Source organism: Globicephala melas, chromosome 8, assembly GCF_963455315.2.
Source record: "Globicephala melas chromosome 8, mGloMel1.2, whole genome shotgun sequence".
Classification (NCBI taxonomy): domain Eukaryota; kingdom Metazoa; phylum Chordata; class Mammalia; order Artiodactyla; family Delphinidae; genus Globicephala; species Globicephala melas.
Genome location: NC_083321.1, coordinates 68,471,547 through 68,489,603, shown reverse-complemented (window position 1 = coordinate 68,489,603; position 18,057 = coordinate 68,471,547). Strand labels below are relative to the sequence as shown.

Below are 18,057 nucleotides of genomic sequence, written 5' to 3'. Positions count from 1 at the left end.
ACCGTCTGCCACCCCAGGAGTGGCGAGTGGGACGTGCTGACCAGACTGAGATACGACATGTAGTTGGCTCACTTGGCAGAGTTTGTTTTCCTGCTTTCCTCTGGTGTCTTGTCTCCTTGGCGACAGGGAATGCGAAACTTTGTTTATGGTTTCCAGCTGTCAAAAGTAAAACAAAAATAGAGATCGAGGTAGTAATAATATTGTTCCTCCCAGTTAGATGCATTGTGTTAGGAATATTTGTAATTCGCTGCTAAATGATTAAAAAAGAAGTTGAGCTTTAAAGAAATACTTTATTATAGTAACAGATTGCTGTCCTGTAATAATGTGCAGGGCACTTTGCAGTTGATTTCTTTCAAGTCACAGTAATGGTAGAAATAAACGTAACGTGTTATTGAATGTTTACTGTGTCGAGCAGTGTAAATGCTTGACATATGTTTTGTTTCCTTTAATCCTCACAACAATGGGGAGGTAGGTGCAATTATTATCCCTGTTTTATAGATAGAATAATTTTAAGCTCATTAATGGCAGTACGCAGATAGGAATCCACGTTTATCTGTTTTAAATTCGTTAATAACCCATCTTAGGAGGTGGGAAAATGTGCATTCTCATGCATTGCTGGTAAAAGCAGTATAATATACTTATCCTTAAAAATGCACACATCGTTTGACTCAGCATTTCTACTTCTAGAAATATTTCCCAAGGAAATAAGTCATGTAACATATCAATAGATGTTCATTACGTTATTTATAAATGAGAAAAGCTGGTGACTATCTAAATGTCCAATTAAAGGAAATTGTTTAGGTAAATTGTGATATAGCCGTGTAGTCATATACTGAATAGCCCTTTAAAGTCATGTGGGAAGATGTTCGCCATATGTATTTTTACTAACTGAAAAAGTTTTCTAAATTATTTTGATTTTTTAAAGTTATGTCTCTTCATTAATTCAACACATATTTGTTGAGCTTCTCCTATGTGCTAGGCACTGCTTTAGGCATTTGGGATACAACTGTGATACATTTGTGAACAACACAGATCAAGATTCCTGCTCTCATGGAACTTATATTCTAGTAAGAGGAAGCAGACAATGAACAGTAAAGACAATTATCAGTTAATTTAAAGTACATTAGGCTAAAAGTTCTATGGAAAAAAGAGCAGAGTAAGGGAAATCCGGAGAGAGCGTGGGAGTTAGGCAGTTTATAGCATTTTATAAAGTAGTCAGAATGGACCTTATTGAATAGGTAGGACTTGAGCAAAGGCTTGGAAGAGGTGAGGGAATTAGTCAAGTGGATGTCTGAGGAAAGACTCTTCTAGGCAGAAAGAACAGCTGGAGTAAAGACAGAAGTAGTGAGGAGGGCAAGGAGGCTGAAGCAGAATGATCAAGGTGGTGATGAGGCCAGATTATGTAGGACAGCAGTCCCCAACCTTTTTGGCACTGGGGACTGGTTTCGTGGAAGACAGTTTTTCCACCCGGTGAGTGAGGGGGGTGGGGTGGGGGGATGGTTCAGGCAGTAACGGGAGCGATGGGGAGCGGCATATGAAGCTTTGCTTGCTCACCTGCCGCTCAACTCCTGCTGTGCGGCCTGGTTCCTAACAGGCTGTGGACTGGTAGCGGTCCACAGCCTGGGGGTTGGAGGCCTCTGATGTAGGGTCTTGCAGTTCCATGTGAAGCCTTTGGCTTTTGCTCTGAGAGAATGGGGAGCCAGTGCAGGGTTTCAGCAGAGGAGAGACATGATCTGACTTAAATTCTAAAAGGATCATACTGTGTGAAGTGTGCACTGTACGGGGCTACAGTAGAAGCAGGGTATTTCAGCAATTCAGGAGACAGGTGTACAGGTCCTTCACAGCAGTAGTGGTAGCAGCAGTGGGAGTGGAGAGAAATGGTTAGACTCTGGATATATATTTAAAGTAGAATGAGAATGATTTCCTAACAGATTAGATGAGGGGTGAGAGTGAGACAGAGACAAGGATAACTCCAGGGACCTGAGTGTCTAGAAGAATGAAATTGCCATCAGATGAGATGTTGTGGTTGTTGTATAATACGTCTACAGATTCTCTGATGTTTCTCTCGTCAAGAGGAGGAACTTAATTTCCTTCCTTTTGAGTGTGGGCTGTATTTAGTAACTTGCTTCTATTGAATAGATTATGGTGGAAGTGATGATGTTTGACTTCGAAGCTAGGTCCTAAAAGGCTAGGCTCTCGTTTTTGGATTAGTTACTTGGGGAGAGGCAGCTGCCATGTTGCAAGGATACTCAAGCAATTGTAAGGAAGGGCCCACATTGCCTAGAACTGAGGCATCTTGATGTGAGCGATAAGTTGTTATACAGTAATCCATAGCCAGTTGAGATGGGTTAAGCCAGGAAGAGCAGGTTTGGTGGTGAAGATGAGGAGTTCAGTTTGGGGCATGCTGAGTTTGAAATGTCTATTAGATATGAAAGTGTAGATGTCGAGTAGGCAGGTGGATTTATGTCTAGAGTTAGGGAGATGTCTCGGCTGGAGATATGAATTTGGAAGTCATCATCATGAAGATAATATTTAAAGCCATGGACTGAATGAAAATATACTGGAGTGAGTGTATGTGTTTGTGTATACTCTAAAATGTTGCCAGCAGTAGTTTCTAGGTGATGAGGTCATTTTATTTTCAAAAATGTTGCTTATCTTTATATTTTCTGATTTTCTACAATGACCAAATATTATTTAATTTTAAAAAGAATTTAAAAAATGGGGTGTCTGTGTGAAAAGCACTGGTAGAGTTGTTAAGATACAGGTTTCCTTAAGGTCTGCACATTATTTCAAAGAGGATGGGGACCTCTGGAAGGTGAGCGAGTGAAGCTGCATCTCCCACTCCCCATCGCTTGAATTACCGCCTGAACCATCGCTGCACCCTCCCCCTCCCAGTCAGTGGAAAAATTGTCTTCCATGAAACCGGTCCCTGGTGCCAAAAAGGTTGGGGACCACTGCTGTAGTGAATTTAGCAGTTTCCTGATTGTTGCACATTTAGGTTGTTTCCAAATTTTCAGTATAGTGGTTTTTTTTTTTTTTTTTTTTTTGCGGTACGCGGGCCTCTCACTGTTGTGGCCTCTCCCGTTGCGGAGCACAGGCTCCGGACGCGCAGGCCCAGGGACCATGGCTCACGGGCCCAGCCGCTCTGCGGCATGTGGGATCTTCCCGGACTGGGGCACGAACCCGTGTCCCCTGCATCAGCAGGCGGACTCTCAACCACTGCGCCACCAGGGAAGCCCCAGTATAGTGTTTTGATTAAGATCTTTGTGCAGAAATCCTTTTCTCCATATACTGGATTTGCAGAAGTGGAATTACTTGGTGAAAAGGATAAACATTTTAAAGGTTTCAATACATATTGCTAAATGAATGTGATTTTTCTCTATTCTGACAACAGGTGGAAATTTAGGTTGATTTTAGGTTAGAAAATTCAGGTTGAAACAATTGCCTGGGCAACATAAGAGAGCATAAAAAGCACTGCCTAAGAATGTTCCAATTGTATGCACCATTAATGTATACATATGGTGTATAATGTATGGTTTATAATATTGAATGAAGCTAGTACTTCTTATTCATGTATATTTTTCTATTTGTAAATAGAAATAATTTTGTCTAGGTAGTTTGATATCCATTGATTAATTATTTTATAAGGCATTGTTAATTCTTTTTTTTAACTGAAATATAGTTGCTGTACAGTATTAAATAAGTTACAGGTGTACAATATAGTGATTCACAATTTTTAAAGATTATATTCCACTTATAGTTACTATAATATATTGGCTATATTCCCCACATTGTACAATATATCCTTGTAGCTTATTTTATACCTAATAGTTTGTACCTCTTAACTCCCTACTTCTTTATTGCCCCTCCTCCCTTCCATCTCCCCACTGGTAGCCACTAGTTTGTCCTCCATATCCGTGGGTCTGCTTCTTTTTTGTTATATTCACCAGTTTGTTGTATTTTTTAGATTCCACATATAAGTGATATCATACAGTATTTACATTTCTCTGTCTGACTTATTTCATTTAGCATAATGACTTCCAAGTCCATCCATGTTGTTGCAAATAGCAAAATTTCATTCTTGTTTATGGCTGAGCAGTATTCCATTGTGCAATCTACAAATTCAGTGCAATCGCTTTCAAAATACCAATGACGTTTTTCACAGAACTAGAACAATTACATTTAAAATTTGTGTGGAAACACAAAAGACCCCAAATAGCCAAAACAGTCTGGATAAAAAAGAACAAAGCAGGAGGAATCACAGTTCCCGACTTCAGATTATACCACAAAGCTACAGTAATTAAAATGGTATGGTACTGGCACTAAAGCAGATACAGATCAATGGAACAGAAAGAGAGCCCAGAAATAAATCCACACACTTATGGACAACTAATCTGTGACAAAGGAGGCAAGAATATACAATGGAGAAAAGATAGTCTCTTCAGTAAGTGGTGCTGGGAAAACTGGATAGCTGCGTGTAAAAGAATGAAATCAGAACATTCTCTAACACCATAAAAAGCATTGTTAATTCTTAACTATAGTAATCACAAGCATTTTTCAGAGCTGTCCAATTCAATATTTGGCCAAAGGCAAGACATTGGCAACTAATAGACTTTATGTGTAATGTAAGTTGGATTTTGTAATTTTTAATTACTTTGCATGAGTATTCCTGTTTTATTTCATATGTTCTTACCTCTGTTAAAGCTTATCCAATGTTAGGTTTTTAAGTATTTGTCTCCTTCACTAGTCTCAATTTCCTTCTGTCTGGTATAACATATTTTGTCTGTATGCATAGTCAGTATTATAGCACCGTTTGTAGCGCATAAGTGCTCAGAATTATTATTAGTGGTAAATGAATTAAATTCACGTCAGATTTATATTTTAAAATCCTGTAAAGCAAAATTTTTTTCTAATATTTCATTATGTAGGAAGGGGAAGAAAACTAACATTTATTGATTACTTATTATGTGCCAAGGACAAGGCTCTATGCTTCATATATATTATCCCATTTCACTGTCACAAAACCGCCGTGAGGTAGAAATTACTACTCTCATTTTCTACATGAAAAGATAGGCCCAGAGGAATCCTGGGTAAAATATAAATCAGATCATGTCACGCCTCTGCACAAAACTTTACTTTTGTCCAGCATGGTAGCCTTTAGCCATATGTGTATCTGATATGAAATATGGTTTGTCTGAATTAAAATATGCTGTAATTGTAAAATACACTCTGGATTTCTAAGACTTAGTATGAAAAATAGAATGTAAAATATCTTGTTAATAATTTTTATATTGATTACATTATCATTGAAATGATAATATTTTGGATATATTGGGTTAAATAAAATGTTATTAAAATTAATTTTACTTGTTGCTTTTTTGCCTTTTGCTTTTTGATAATGGCCACCCTACCATGTATGAAGTGACATTTCATTGTGATTTTGATTTGCATTTCATGATGATTAGTGATATTGAGCATTTTTTCTGTTGGCCATTTGTATGTCTTCTTTGGAGAAATGTCTGTTCAAATCTTTAGCCAATTTATTAATCAGGTTATTAGGTTCTCTTTTTATTTGTTTTTGTTTTTCTTGCTCTTTAGTTGAAGGAGTTCCTTATGTACTTTGGAAATTAACCCCTTATCAGATATATGGTTTGCAAATACATTCTCCCATTCCTTAGATTGACTTTTCACTCTGTCGATTGTTTCCTTTGCTGTGCAGAAGCTTTTTAGTTTGATGTAGTCCCACTTACCTATTTTTGCTTTAGTTAACTGTACTTTTGGTGACATATTCATGAAATCATTGCCAAAACCAATATCTAAACCTTTCCTCCTATGTTTTCTTGTAGAAGTTTTACAGTTTCAAGTTTACATGTAAGTTTTTAATCCATTTTGAGTTGATTTTTGTGTATGGTACAAGATAAAAATCCAATTTCATTCTTTTGTATGTGGATACCCAGTATTCTGAGCACCATCTGTTGAAAACACTGTCTTTTCCACATTGTGTATTCTTGGCACCCTTGTTGAAGATCAGTTGCATAGACTGATTTCTGGGCTCTCTATTCTGTTCTGTTGGTCTGTATGTCTGTCATTATGCCAATATCATAATGCTTTAATTACAGAAGACCTTAAATATCCCAAAGAATTTTGAAAAACAACAAAGCTGATCACACTTCTTGATTTCAAAATATATTACAAAGCTAAAGAATCTTTCAGTATCTTAAAGCATAACTTTACTCTTGTGAAAAACTGTTGTGCTGAGTTCCAAATAGCACTGGGATAATGGCAGCTGCCTAAATCCTAATCTCTTCACATATCCTCCCCCAAAACCTGTTAATTCAACAAGGAGCACAAGTAAACACATTCATGAAATTATTCTTATAGCATTAATAGGAGACCAAGGATACCACAAACTTCAAATAATCTGTAAATAGAAAAATAAACAAAATTTCAAACAGAGCTCCTGTCACTGCTGCAAATATGCAGAATGGAGGAGGAGTCTTTAGAATCTCTGTGGAAAAGAGGAGGGGGAGCAGGAGGCTTGGAAGAAGCACAGTGAAAATCTCCCTTAGAAAGAGAAAATCTAAACTAAAGTGTTAAAAGTCTAAACAGAGGTCAGGTCGGGGAGTTGGTAATTCACAGGGAAGGAACACAGGGTATTCCTGTATTCCAGGGTAGAAAGTATGAGCCAAGGATATTCTGTCTAGCTGTCCTTCATATCAAGGCTATAGAATATAGTTTAAAACATACAAAAATTCAGGGAATACTGAGCTCATGAGTCCTTCCTGAGCAATCTAATAGAGCAGTGGTTCTCAGAGTGTAGTCCCCAGACCAGCAACATCAGAGTCCCCTGGGACCTTGTTAAAAATGTATATTCTCAGGTCCACCTCAGACCTGCTAAAATCAGAAGCTTTGGCATGGAGTATATCAATTTGTGTTTAAGCAAGCCCTGCAGGTGGTTCTGATGCACATTCTACAGGAGAATGAACTTCTTCCAGCAAAGGGATGATTGAGGAAACTTTGGCAGAGGACTGATCACAAGCATTTAACACATTGATTGTAGATTTAAGTCTAAGACATGAGTGGCGACATGATTGAACAACAGTATATAAAGCATTTTGTAAATTGCCAAAGTAGATAGAAAGAATACAACTGAAAGATGAGAGAATAAGAGACACAGAAAGGCAAATTAGAATTAGACCATTAATTGTTGTATAGGTGGAAGTCAGAGGACACCATTTAAAACCGATAAACAAGATAGTAAAAGAATAAGAATGGGCTTCCCTGGTGGCGCAGTGGTTGAGAGTCCGCCTGCCGATGCAGGGGACACGGGTTCGTGCCCTGGTCCGGGAAGATCCCACATGCCACGGAGCGGCTGGGCCCGTGAGCCATGGCCACTGAGCCTGCGCGTCCGGAGCCTGTGCTCTGCAACGGGAGAGGCCACAACAGTGAGAGGCCTGCGTACCGCAAAAAAAAAAAAAAAAAAAAAAGAATAAGAAAAAAAGAGGATTAAGGGCACCATAAAAGATAAAATGGCAAAGGTAGCTAGTAGAATAGCTCAACTAAATGCAATACATGATCCAAAAAAAAATTACTAAGAGAACCTTATTAGTACAGTTGATGAAACTGGAAAATAGAATGTGGATTAAGTAAAAGTATTGATCAATATTAAACTACTTGAACTTGATTACTGTGAATATTCAGGAAAATATTCTTGTTCATAGGGAATACATGCTAGTGATAAGGTAAAATGGCATGATATATGTAATGTACTCTCAAATAGTTAATAACAAGTGATAAACATTTGAGAGAGAAAAAGAAAACATGGCAAAATGTTAAAATTTGTTGAGCCTGTAAAGGGTACATGGGAGGGTTTTTTGTACTATTCATGCAAATTTAATGTAAGTTTGAAATTATTACAAAATAAGTTTTAAAAAGTTATGTCAATCAGTCATTTCCAACTAAATCATTTAGGTTACCCCAATTCCCTGTTACGTAGGTTTATTGTATGTATTTGAATGGAACAAACTTTCACTTCTTTAAAATATCCTATACTTCAGACCTTACTGATGCATGTCAGTCATCTCAATAAATTTGAATTTAGTGAATTTTACGAGAACAAGACAGACAGTGATGACTAGTGTTATCTTTCTCCTCAGAAGGAGCAAAATCATGCTAAAAATTGCTAGATATAAGAATAGATTGTGGTACTAAAAATTTAAAGATTGGAATGGCTTTATAATCTTCTTAAAGCATTTAAAATTATGCTTGCCAGCAATTCCACTCCTGGGTATATGTACAAAAAAACCCAAAACACTAATTTGAAAAGCTACATGCACCCCAGTGTGCACAACAGCATTATTTACAATAGCCAAGATATGGAAGCAACCTAAGTGTTTATGAACAGATGGGTGGATAAAGAAGATGTGGTATGTATGCACAATGGGATACTACTCAGCCATAAAAAAGAATTGCTGTTGCCATATGCAACAACACGTATGGACTTGGAAGGTATTATATCAGACAGACAAATACTGTATGATATCACTTATGTGGAATCTAAAAAATACAACAAACTAGTGAGTATAACAAAAAAGCAGACTCACGGGTATGGAGAACAAACTAGTGGATGCCAGTGGGGAGAAGGAAGGGGGGAGGGGCAATATAGGGGTAGGGGATTATGAGGTACAAATTATTAGATATAAAATAAGCTACAAGGATATATTGTACAACATGGGGAATATAGCCAATATTTTATAACTATAAATGGAGTATAACCTTTAAAAATTGTGAACCACTATACATACACCTGTAACATATAATATTATACAACTCTACTTCAGTTAAAAAGTTTTTTTAATTTTTAAGAATAAAAATAAATAAAAATATGATTACCATTTATGTACTCAGTATGATTTGAAGCTAACAAGAGATGGAAGTTCATTTTATTATTTCTTCACATTTTTCACCCCGTAATTCTATCATCATTTACTATAAACCTCAGGTAGACAAAACAGAAAACATTTTGCATTGAATACTTATGCTTTTCACTTTGCACTGCTTAGTGCAAACCAAATATCCAGCAAATGAGTCTAGTTGTTTCTTTCTAAATACGGTAGAACTCAAAAGTATTAATGTGAATTAACTTAGGGTGGAAATAGTAAAGATGCGTACAAATGGCATGTCCTATTAAAACTGTTATTTATACCAGCTTTAAGCCAAGTTTTAAAATGGTAGTGAAGCACTTTTTCTTTTTAAAGATATGGATATAATGAGACCCTTAATAAATGAGCAAAACTTTGATGGGACATCAGATGAAGAACACGAGCAAGAGCTCCTGCCTGTTCAGAAGCGTTACCAGCTTGATGGTCAAGAGGGTATTTCGTAAGTGTTAAGGTTAAATGTCATTTTCTCTTTTCACTCAGTGTATATTTTGTAATCATCTGCTATGGACCAGGCACTTAAGTAGATACTACAGAAGACACAAAGATGAATAAGATACGGTTCTCACCCTCAAGGCGTTTATAGTCTATTTGGGAAGGAAGAAACACATCTAAATTACAGAGCCGTGTGTAGGAATTACTAAAATGATGATCTGTATCAAATGCTATGGATCTTGAAAGAAGGGAGATCAGATTGAGAGGAAGAGAAATTTTAAGAGAAGGGGCTTCTGAAATGGTTAGGAGTTAGACCGTGGGAAGTAGGTAGTAAACACTTCTTTATGTTGAGTGAATGGTATGAAACAAAGTCATGGTCCCAGGGAAGCAGTGGAACATTTTTTAAACTTTTTTTGTTATTTTGTCATCATGAATAGATTTGAATAAGGTATTATTCTAATAGTGATTTAACAGTTAAGCAAAGTAACATTTTAATTGATCAAAAAAGAATAAAGTAAAAAAATTTTTAGGCAAGCATTTTTGTTTCATAAGATAAAAATTTGTGCTATTCTTCCTAGTTTAATTTGTTTTTTCTTGGTCAAGAGACCTCCTTCAAATGCCTCTTGGAAACTTTTCTTAGGTGAAATCCCTTGGGAGTTCATGTTGTCTGAAAGTTAATTAGTATTTATCTTACCTGATGATACACATAGTTTTAGAAATTGTATGTTTTTTCTTTTAATTAACTTCCTCTGAGGTTGATAATCATAGATCAGCTATGTTTAATATCATGATTACATAGATAGTGCAACAAATTGCTGTTTTACCAGCTTAGCTGTATATAGTCTTCAACATTGTTCTGAATATCATAGCAGCAAAGAATCTTATGAGAAAATTACCTTTTCTTTATTACTTTAATAAATACAAAAATACTTTCACTTAAATAACTCATTTAATCTCCATAGTAACCCTCTGTATTCCACTTTTAAGTAGCAAAGATAGGACTTGAACCAAATATAACTTTTGGCTCATTCAACTTCTGGTTGAATGGAAATGTTAATTTGATTCCTTGCCTAGATTAATTTTTAGTTCCCTTTTAATGCTAAAACCATGGTCATGTGATTTTAATAGCTTTTGTTCTAAAATGTTTAAATCTTACAACTTTTACTTTTCAGATTTGTACAAACTCTTATGCATCTTCTTAAGGGAAATATTGGAACTGGTCTTTTAGGACTTCCACTGGCAATAAAAAATGCAGGCATAGTGGTAAGACTCATCTTTGTAATCTCTAGTTAAAATACAATTATCAGTCTTAATTTACAGCAAAAATTACAAGTTAACATCTGACCTAGTCAAATATAACCTGGTCAGGTGACAACTAGATAATCATTTAGCTGTTGCTGATAAAATTATGTGAACTGTGATAATAATATCTAAAAATGAGAGTTAATTATTCTTTTCACTTCTACTTAATTACTTATTTATAATATTTGACAGAAAGATCCTAAATCACTATTTGATTTTTCCAGATATGGTTATATCTTATTATTCTTTTGGATTTTCAGGAATTTAAGTAATATGTTCATATCAACAAACATTTATAGAGTATTTGTATTGGTGAAATTTTATAGATTCCAAATAAAATATGTAGTTTTCAGACTTAAAGAATAATAGTTAAGAAAAGGAATAATAATATCTTTTTTTGTTGTTTGTTTTTGTTTTTTTGCGGTACGTGGGCCTCTCACTGCTGTGGCCTCTCCCATTGCGGAGCACAGGCTCCGGACATGCAGGCTCAGCGGCCATGGCTTATGGGCCCAGCCGCTCTGTAGCATGTGAGATCTTCTCGGACCGGGGCACGAACCCAAGTCCCCTGCATTGGCAGGTGGACTCTCAACCACTGCGCCACCAGGGAAGCCCTTAGGAATAACAATATCTTTTGAAAACAAATATTCAAAGTTTTGTTAGAACCAATTATTGTAATTATAGAGAATCCTGGTAGGGGAGAATTCACTTATGAAGTAGTGAAATTATATTTAACTTTTTTTAACTGACCAGTTTTCTTAACAACAGTTGTAACTATCATCTTTCTCTGCATTGGACTTTGTCCACCCTAATTTAGAGAAACTTTAAAGTTTCTGATTATAGAAATAAACTTTGGCAGCATTTTGTCTATCTCTCAATAATCAGGCATCATTTTATTTTTAGTAAATAAGTACTTGAAAATTTTTATGTACCACTTTTTCAAATAATTATTTTCTAGGCACAGTTTCTCACACGTAATTCTCAACAAGCAATCTATGGAAGAAGTAGATTGCCCACAATGCCAGATGATACAGTGCTTTTTAGTCATTTAGATAATGATTCATAGTTGCATATACTTATAATGGTGAGACACTGATAGTCACAGATTTGCCATGCGATGTTAAGTATGATGTTGTATTCTATTCTACTTTGTTGCATACCTCTACTCTACATTCATAGCTTTGGATAGCCAAGTCGATAAGATGGAATCATATGTGGTTGTCTTAAATATTACTAAATTCTTTCTGTATCAGATTCACTAATTTCCCTTATGCAAATGACTCTTTAATCATTTTGCCTAACAAATATTTACTCACTGCAAATTAGTAGTCTGTTGTCTCATTGTTTATAAGGTAACTTGATTTTTATTAAACTGAAATATTTAAATATTATAAAATGTTTCCCTCACAGCTTGGACCAATCAGCCTTGTGTTTATAGGAATTATTTCTGTTCACTGTATGCACATTTTGGTACGTTGCAGTCACTTTCTATGTCAGAGGTAAATGTGGATTTGTCAAGTCTATTTAATTTATTTTAAATCTATATATTTATTTAAAGTATCAGATAGTCTTATATTTCTACTGTGCTTTGCAACTAGAAGTTGTATTTCCTATAATCTGTTACATAGACAAGTCTAGGATAATGAATATGGGAAAACGTAGGATTTCATATGATTGCAATCTAGTCAGAATATATATAGTTCTTTTAAAAGAAGTGAAGTAGAATGGTTTCTTTTATTTAGTGTAAGTGAAAAAACTCAGGGAAGTTATATGGGGAAAGTGGAGGCAGCAGGGCTACTTTTAGTTAAAGAATAATGGTCTTTAATTTGTTAGTAATTTCATTTTGGGTGTAATGCCTTTGCTGCTCTTTGCTGATATGTGGGTTGGTAGATAGTCAATGAAACGATATTTTGTTTTCTTTATTTTTGCATCATAAAATGATTCTATTGGATAGTGAACCAACTTTTTAAAAAAACGAATACTGTCTATTCTGATAAACTAACATTCTAATCTTAACTCTTTTTTGTTGTTGTTAAATGTTCTTAAAACTTCGGGCACGTCATTTATGATCTTTAAATAACAATATATACTTAAAAAAAATAGGAGAGACAACATGGCTATTTTGATGATTAAATAGGGTAGTTTGTGTAACAATATATTATAAAGCCCTGTACAGATGTATTAAATAATGCCGTTATAAGAATGGAATAATTTAAGCATGAACAGTGTAGTTGATGTTTTTAGATAATTGAAACATTTAGATCAGTGAAACACAAATACTACGTTATATGAATTCAACAAATACATAAACTTTAACGGTGGATAAAAACTAATATACTGGTAAGAAGGGTATACAAAAATTTTTAATTTCATGAGATAACTTTAGAAGTATGCAGATCTCAAAATTTCAAAAACTCCTCTGTCAGTGTATAGCCCATTTATCTGATGTTCTTTTCAAGAAATGGATTTATGGACCAATTAAAAATTTTTCTTTTTCATATGCATGTATGTCATTAAATTTCAGGTTTAAAAGGTCAACATTAGGGTATAGTGACACTGTGAGTTTTGCTATGGAAGTAAGTCCTTGGAGTTGTCTGCAGAAGCAAGCAGCATGGGGACGGTAAGTACTTGCTATGTTATTAGTAATTATTTTAAGTATTAATAATATTTAAACTTACATTAATTTTAAGTATTTTAACCTGGCAAGATACATTAACAAAAGTGTGATAAAGTTGGGAGGAAACAATATTTAGAGTTAGACAGACTTGGATTCAAATCTCAACTCTACCATCTTACGAATTTATGACCTGGGTCCAAGTATTTTTATTTTGTTTTAGTTTTTCACTATCAAATGAGTAATCCTGTGAAGTATTATTATGGTAGTCTAAATAAAATGATATTTATAAAGCACCTAGCTAACCTCTGGTATAATCATGATCAATAATTAAGTAAAGGAAAAAGAGCAAGAGAAAGGTTGCTATCTCTATTTCAAATAAAATTGTGGTGTTTAGCTACATGTTCTTAAGACATCCAAAGTATGTATTTTAGCATAATCTTGTTTTTATTTTTGTATTGTTTAAATGTAACTTTATTATTGGTGGACATGGCTAATCAAAATCAGGTAAATACAGGACTGGAAAATAAGCACAGGCAATTCACAACACGCTGGCTATGGTACCAATGATACATGTGGTGGAAATTAAAAGAAGGAAAAGAGCAGTGTTAGTAGAGTAGTTTATGGTTCAATATGGCCTTTCTGGGGATTTTCAGGACGTTAGATGTGTTTATGAGCTGCTCAGAGTTCACAGCCTGATAGGCTGTGTAGGAGAAGGAAGAAAACAGAGCCTAATGCCCTAGGGATTTGCCCCCAGAACCCTGTCTTCTTCCTTCTTTGCCCCCAGTCTATAGGCAACTTTGTCTATTTTTTTCTATCAAAAAGAATGGCTTTCAGATAGAAGTGGCTGGAATGATTGTTGATAAGGATACTAAAATCAAAGGTGGATGAAGAGATCTTAAGGGAATACCTTATATGTAATTCATCAGTGAGAAGAAACTTGAATTCATTTCAAGGTACCAAAATTACTAACTAAATGAGATCCCTGAAGAACGATAGAGAACTAGAGAGTTATGGCAAGAATGCAGATGGGCACGGGCGCTTCAAGTTTCAAATGGGAGGAGGAGGGTCTGTAGATTTTTTAGACTAGGTTGCTTGACAGCTTGACATTAATGGTCAAACAAGAGACTATAACGAATTAGTAAATGCAAGCTCTTGTGTCACTAATTGTTCCCAGAACAATAGGGAAAGGTATGGGCTGTATACTAATAACATGTAGGCCGACTTTTGATTATAATAATACCCAAATAAAGCTCATTTGACCGGTGATTCCCCTTTCCTACTCCCATGTGCTGTTTTATGTAGCTGGAATTTTTTAGAGTATCTAAAAGAATATGAACAGAGCTAAGCTCCTGGAGAGGTCTGTGGTGGAATGACTTAGGGCCATGCCCCCAGTCCTCTCCCATTCCTGTTCTTATTAGTGATTTGGATAGTAGGGAATATGTTCATCCTGTTTGCTGGGAAATACACTGGGTTGATCTGAAAAAGATCTTGAGAAGTAGGAGAGATGGGCTTAAAGTAACTGATGAAATGTTTTCATGAAATCATTTTATAGACAGATACTCTTTTTTTTTTTTTTTCTTTTTTGCGGTACGTGGGCCTCTCACTGTTGTGGCCTCTCCCGTTGCGGAGCACAGGCTCCGGACGTGCAGGCTCAGCGGCCATGGCTTATGGGCCCAGCCGCTCGGCGGCATGTGGGATCTTCCCAGACCAGGTCACGAACCCGCGTCCCCTGCATCGGCAGCTGGACTCTCAACCACTGCGCCACCAGGGAAGCCCTAGACAGATACTCTTAAACTGTTGAATTTCAGAAGGAAATGATGGGAAAATATGGGCTTTTAACTTATGTAACATATTTTTGCTTAATAATATTTCTGGTGATAAACAGATCATAAATATGTGCTCTTTGTAGAAAATAAATGCTTTAAGCCTATTTCTTATTGTAATGAAGTAAAAAGAATAAATACTATTATGAAATGTTTTAAAATAGTTAAAAAGAGAAAAAATACATCGACATCTTAGCAGCTCTTATTAATACTTATTTGTGGGTATCTCTTTTCAGGAGTGTGGTTGATTTTTTTCTGGTGATAACACAGCTGGGATTCTGTAGTGTTTATATTGTCTTCTTAGCTGAAAATGTGAAACAAGTAAGTATTTTTCTCCAGTTTTTGAAATCATTTTCTTCTGATGCCATGGTTATGGCATCATATTTCCTCTGAGTAAGCTGTGGTTGAATATGAAAATGTGTTTCTTTCATAAATCATGTATCTTTCCAGATTTTCCTTTAGTCGTTTTTTTTTTGCAAGTTGGATTCTGCTATAATTGAATTTTACGTTTCTTGCTATTATATCAATAATGCTTGTTCTTTCAGATCAAAACAGGCATAATTTACTGATTCTTGGCTATTTGGAATTTAGACCTCAAAAGCAGATACACGGATGTTTTGGTAGCATATTTTTTACATTGATATTTTATAAAAAAGTATATAAGGCATTAGCCAGCAGCCTAAAAAGTGAAGTTAAAAAGTGGGCATTATTAAAATCTCATAATTATTGCCATTGTCTAAAAAGATACTGTGTCCAGAAATGTACAGTAGTTCTCTCCATATTATAAAGGTTTGTTTTAAGAGTGGTTTGCAGTCTTGGTAGAGACTGTCAATTTGAACAAACATGCAAAGCACTGAAATAAAAAAGCTCCCCTATCAGAATAATGCCAAAGCACATTTCTTTATGTGCTTTAACTGGTAGTTGGCCTATTATTCCTACTTCACCCTCTGCTCTTCTTTATTTTAATCAATAACATTTATTAGTATACACAAGTGCATGGTGCAGTAGTAGGCATTATATATAGTAATATGTAGAACTTCTCATAAGTATTTTAATGCAGAATATGTGTTCTACAGAATCTATATATCTAAGTATATATTTGACTCATTTTTCTAAGTTATAAACTGCTTCATTTTATATTTAGACCAAGATTTGGCAACATTTTTTATAAAGGGCCATAATAAGTATTTTCTGTTTTGCAGGCCATATGATCTCTGTCTCAACTCAGCCATAGACAGCAATACGTTAGATATGGCTGTATTCCAATAAAATTTTATTTGCAAAAATAGGTGGTAGAATGGGTTTGGTCTGCAGGCCAAAGTTCAGTAAAGCCACCAGCTTAGGTTTTTAATGTTGGAAAGGGTCACTGAGTCTTTCTCTTATAAATAAGAGAGTTGATGGTTTTATCAGCACGACTCATTATAGATGATGTGCCTTTGAGTTTACAAGTATTTAGTTCCACAAGTCACATATTTTTAGGGCTGCTAACTAAGTTAAGAGGCTGTTTATTGGCAAGATAGACATACCATCTTAGCAGTCATTTACATAGAATACAGTGGAAATGGTGCCTTTCTAGGATTGTGCAGCATGGTGGTACTATAGCTTTTCTATCATCTCCTAAGAGAGCTACCAACAAGCTTGATTTAAAGTTATAAATAATGCTAATAATGCCTTATAATATTATATTTATAAGCTATGATATATATCCTTTAATTTTTTACAACTACTCTGTAATATAAATTCTACGCTCATTTTATGAATGAGGAAACCTAGTCTCACAGAGCATGAGCAGTGTCCCCTAGGTCATGTGAATTGGGCAGAAACTTAGGTGCCTGACATAGCTGCCACACAGTATATTAATTGTTCATCACTGGGCAGGACATTGTCTGATTTTAGTTGTGTGTATGTGTATGTGTGTGACATAGACTGTGTTAAGTACATAAAATAAATATAAGCTTAGGATTGGTGACTTTCTCCTATGAAATGATATCAGATGCTTCCAAAGTTGAATGGAAGAATTTAACTCATTTGCACATATCCTAAGAAGACCAGGTAGAAAAAGTGACTCTCTGGAAGGTAAGGAGAAGCTTGCTGTAGATAGATGAAAGATCTTTTGAGGCATGAAGAGCAATATGGGAAAAGACATTCAGTCAGACTTGAGACTTGAAAAGCTGATTTCGCAACGCTGAGCACCTCACCTCTGCAGAGCAGACAGATGGTCATTGAAACAGCATCATCAGAGATTTTCCCTCTCTGCAGAGGTGTTCTCACACTTGATAGCAATCTCCAATAAAAGACACATGGTTTGATTAAACCTTACTAATTGCTACTACTTTTACAGTTAAAATTTGTAAGATTTTTACCTCCTTAATCTACATAAAATTAAAGTTTCAGTATTTCATCGAATCAAAGAATTAAGAGTTTAGTTCGCATACAAACGTATACATCTCCTGCTTTGTAACTGTCACATGGCTGTTCTTGATCCCGTTAAGCCACTGTGGACAATCGACAGGGGGAAAAGAACTGTGGTGCTTCCAGTGATTCTAGTCCGTGGTGGTTATAGTAGCTCCTCTCTGTTCTCACTCTAAGACACTCAAGAAAATGTCAGGTAGACAAAATAGTGTATATGAGCATGAAGAGTTGGGAAGGGATTTTACATTCAGAGGAAAAAAAATGTTGTGATACCAAAGACCATGGACTTTAGAGTCAGAAGATCTGAATTCAAATCCGTGCTATCAGTTTTAACTCACACATTGGGTAAGACCCTCTTGTGCCTCGTCAAGCCTCGGTTTCCTTATTTGTAAAATGGGAACGGTAGCAGAATCTCCCCATGTTCCTCATAAATTTATTGTGAGGCTCAGCTGACAAAGGTTTGCAAAAGCCTTTATAAAATGCATTATGCATTTTATATGCAGTATGCAAATGTAGCGTATTGTGTCTTTAA

General features: G+C 35.5%; 1 protein-coding gene across 4 annotated transcripts in view; it reads left to right on the top strand.

Moving 5' to 3' along the window:
* The window catches only part of SLC36A4 (solute carrier family 36 member 4), a 45,049-nt gene that overhangs the window by 803 nt on the left and 26,189 nt on the right, over window positions 1-18,057 (top strand). The window contains exons 2-6 of one of the 4 annotated variants that reach the window (XM_030883778.3): window positions 9,258-9,381; window positions 10,547-10,637; window positions 12,084-12,172; window positions 13,198-13,293; window positions 15,350-15,434. In XM_030883778.3, the coding sequence (XP_030739638.1) occupies window positions 9,258-9,381; window positions 10,547-10,637; window positions 12,084-12,172; window positions 13,198-13,293; window positions 15,350-15,434 (485 nt within the window). Of the gene's footprint in view, window positions 1-9,257; window positions 9,382-10,546; window positions 10,638-12,083; window positions 12,173-13,197; window positions 13,294-15,349; window positions 15,435-18,057 lie in introns of those variants that run through there. The other 3 variants (XM_060303909.2, XM_060303910.2, XM_060303908.2) reach the window with 3 other exon arrangements.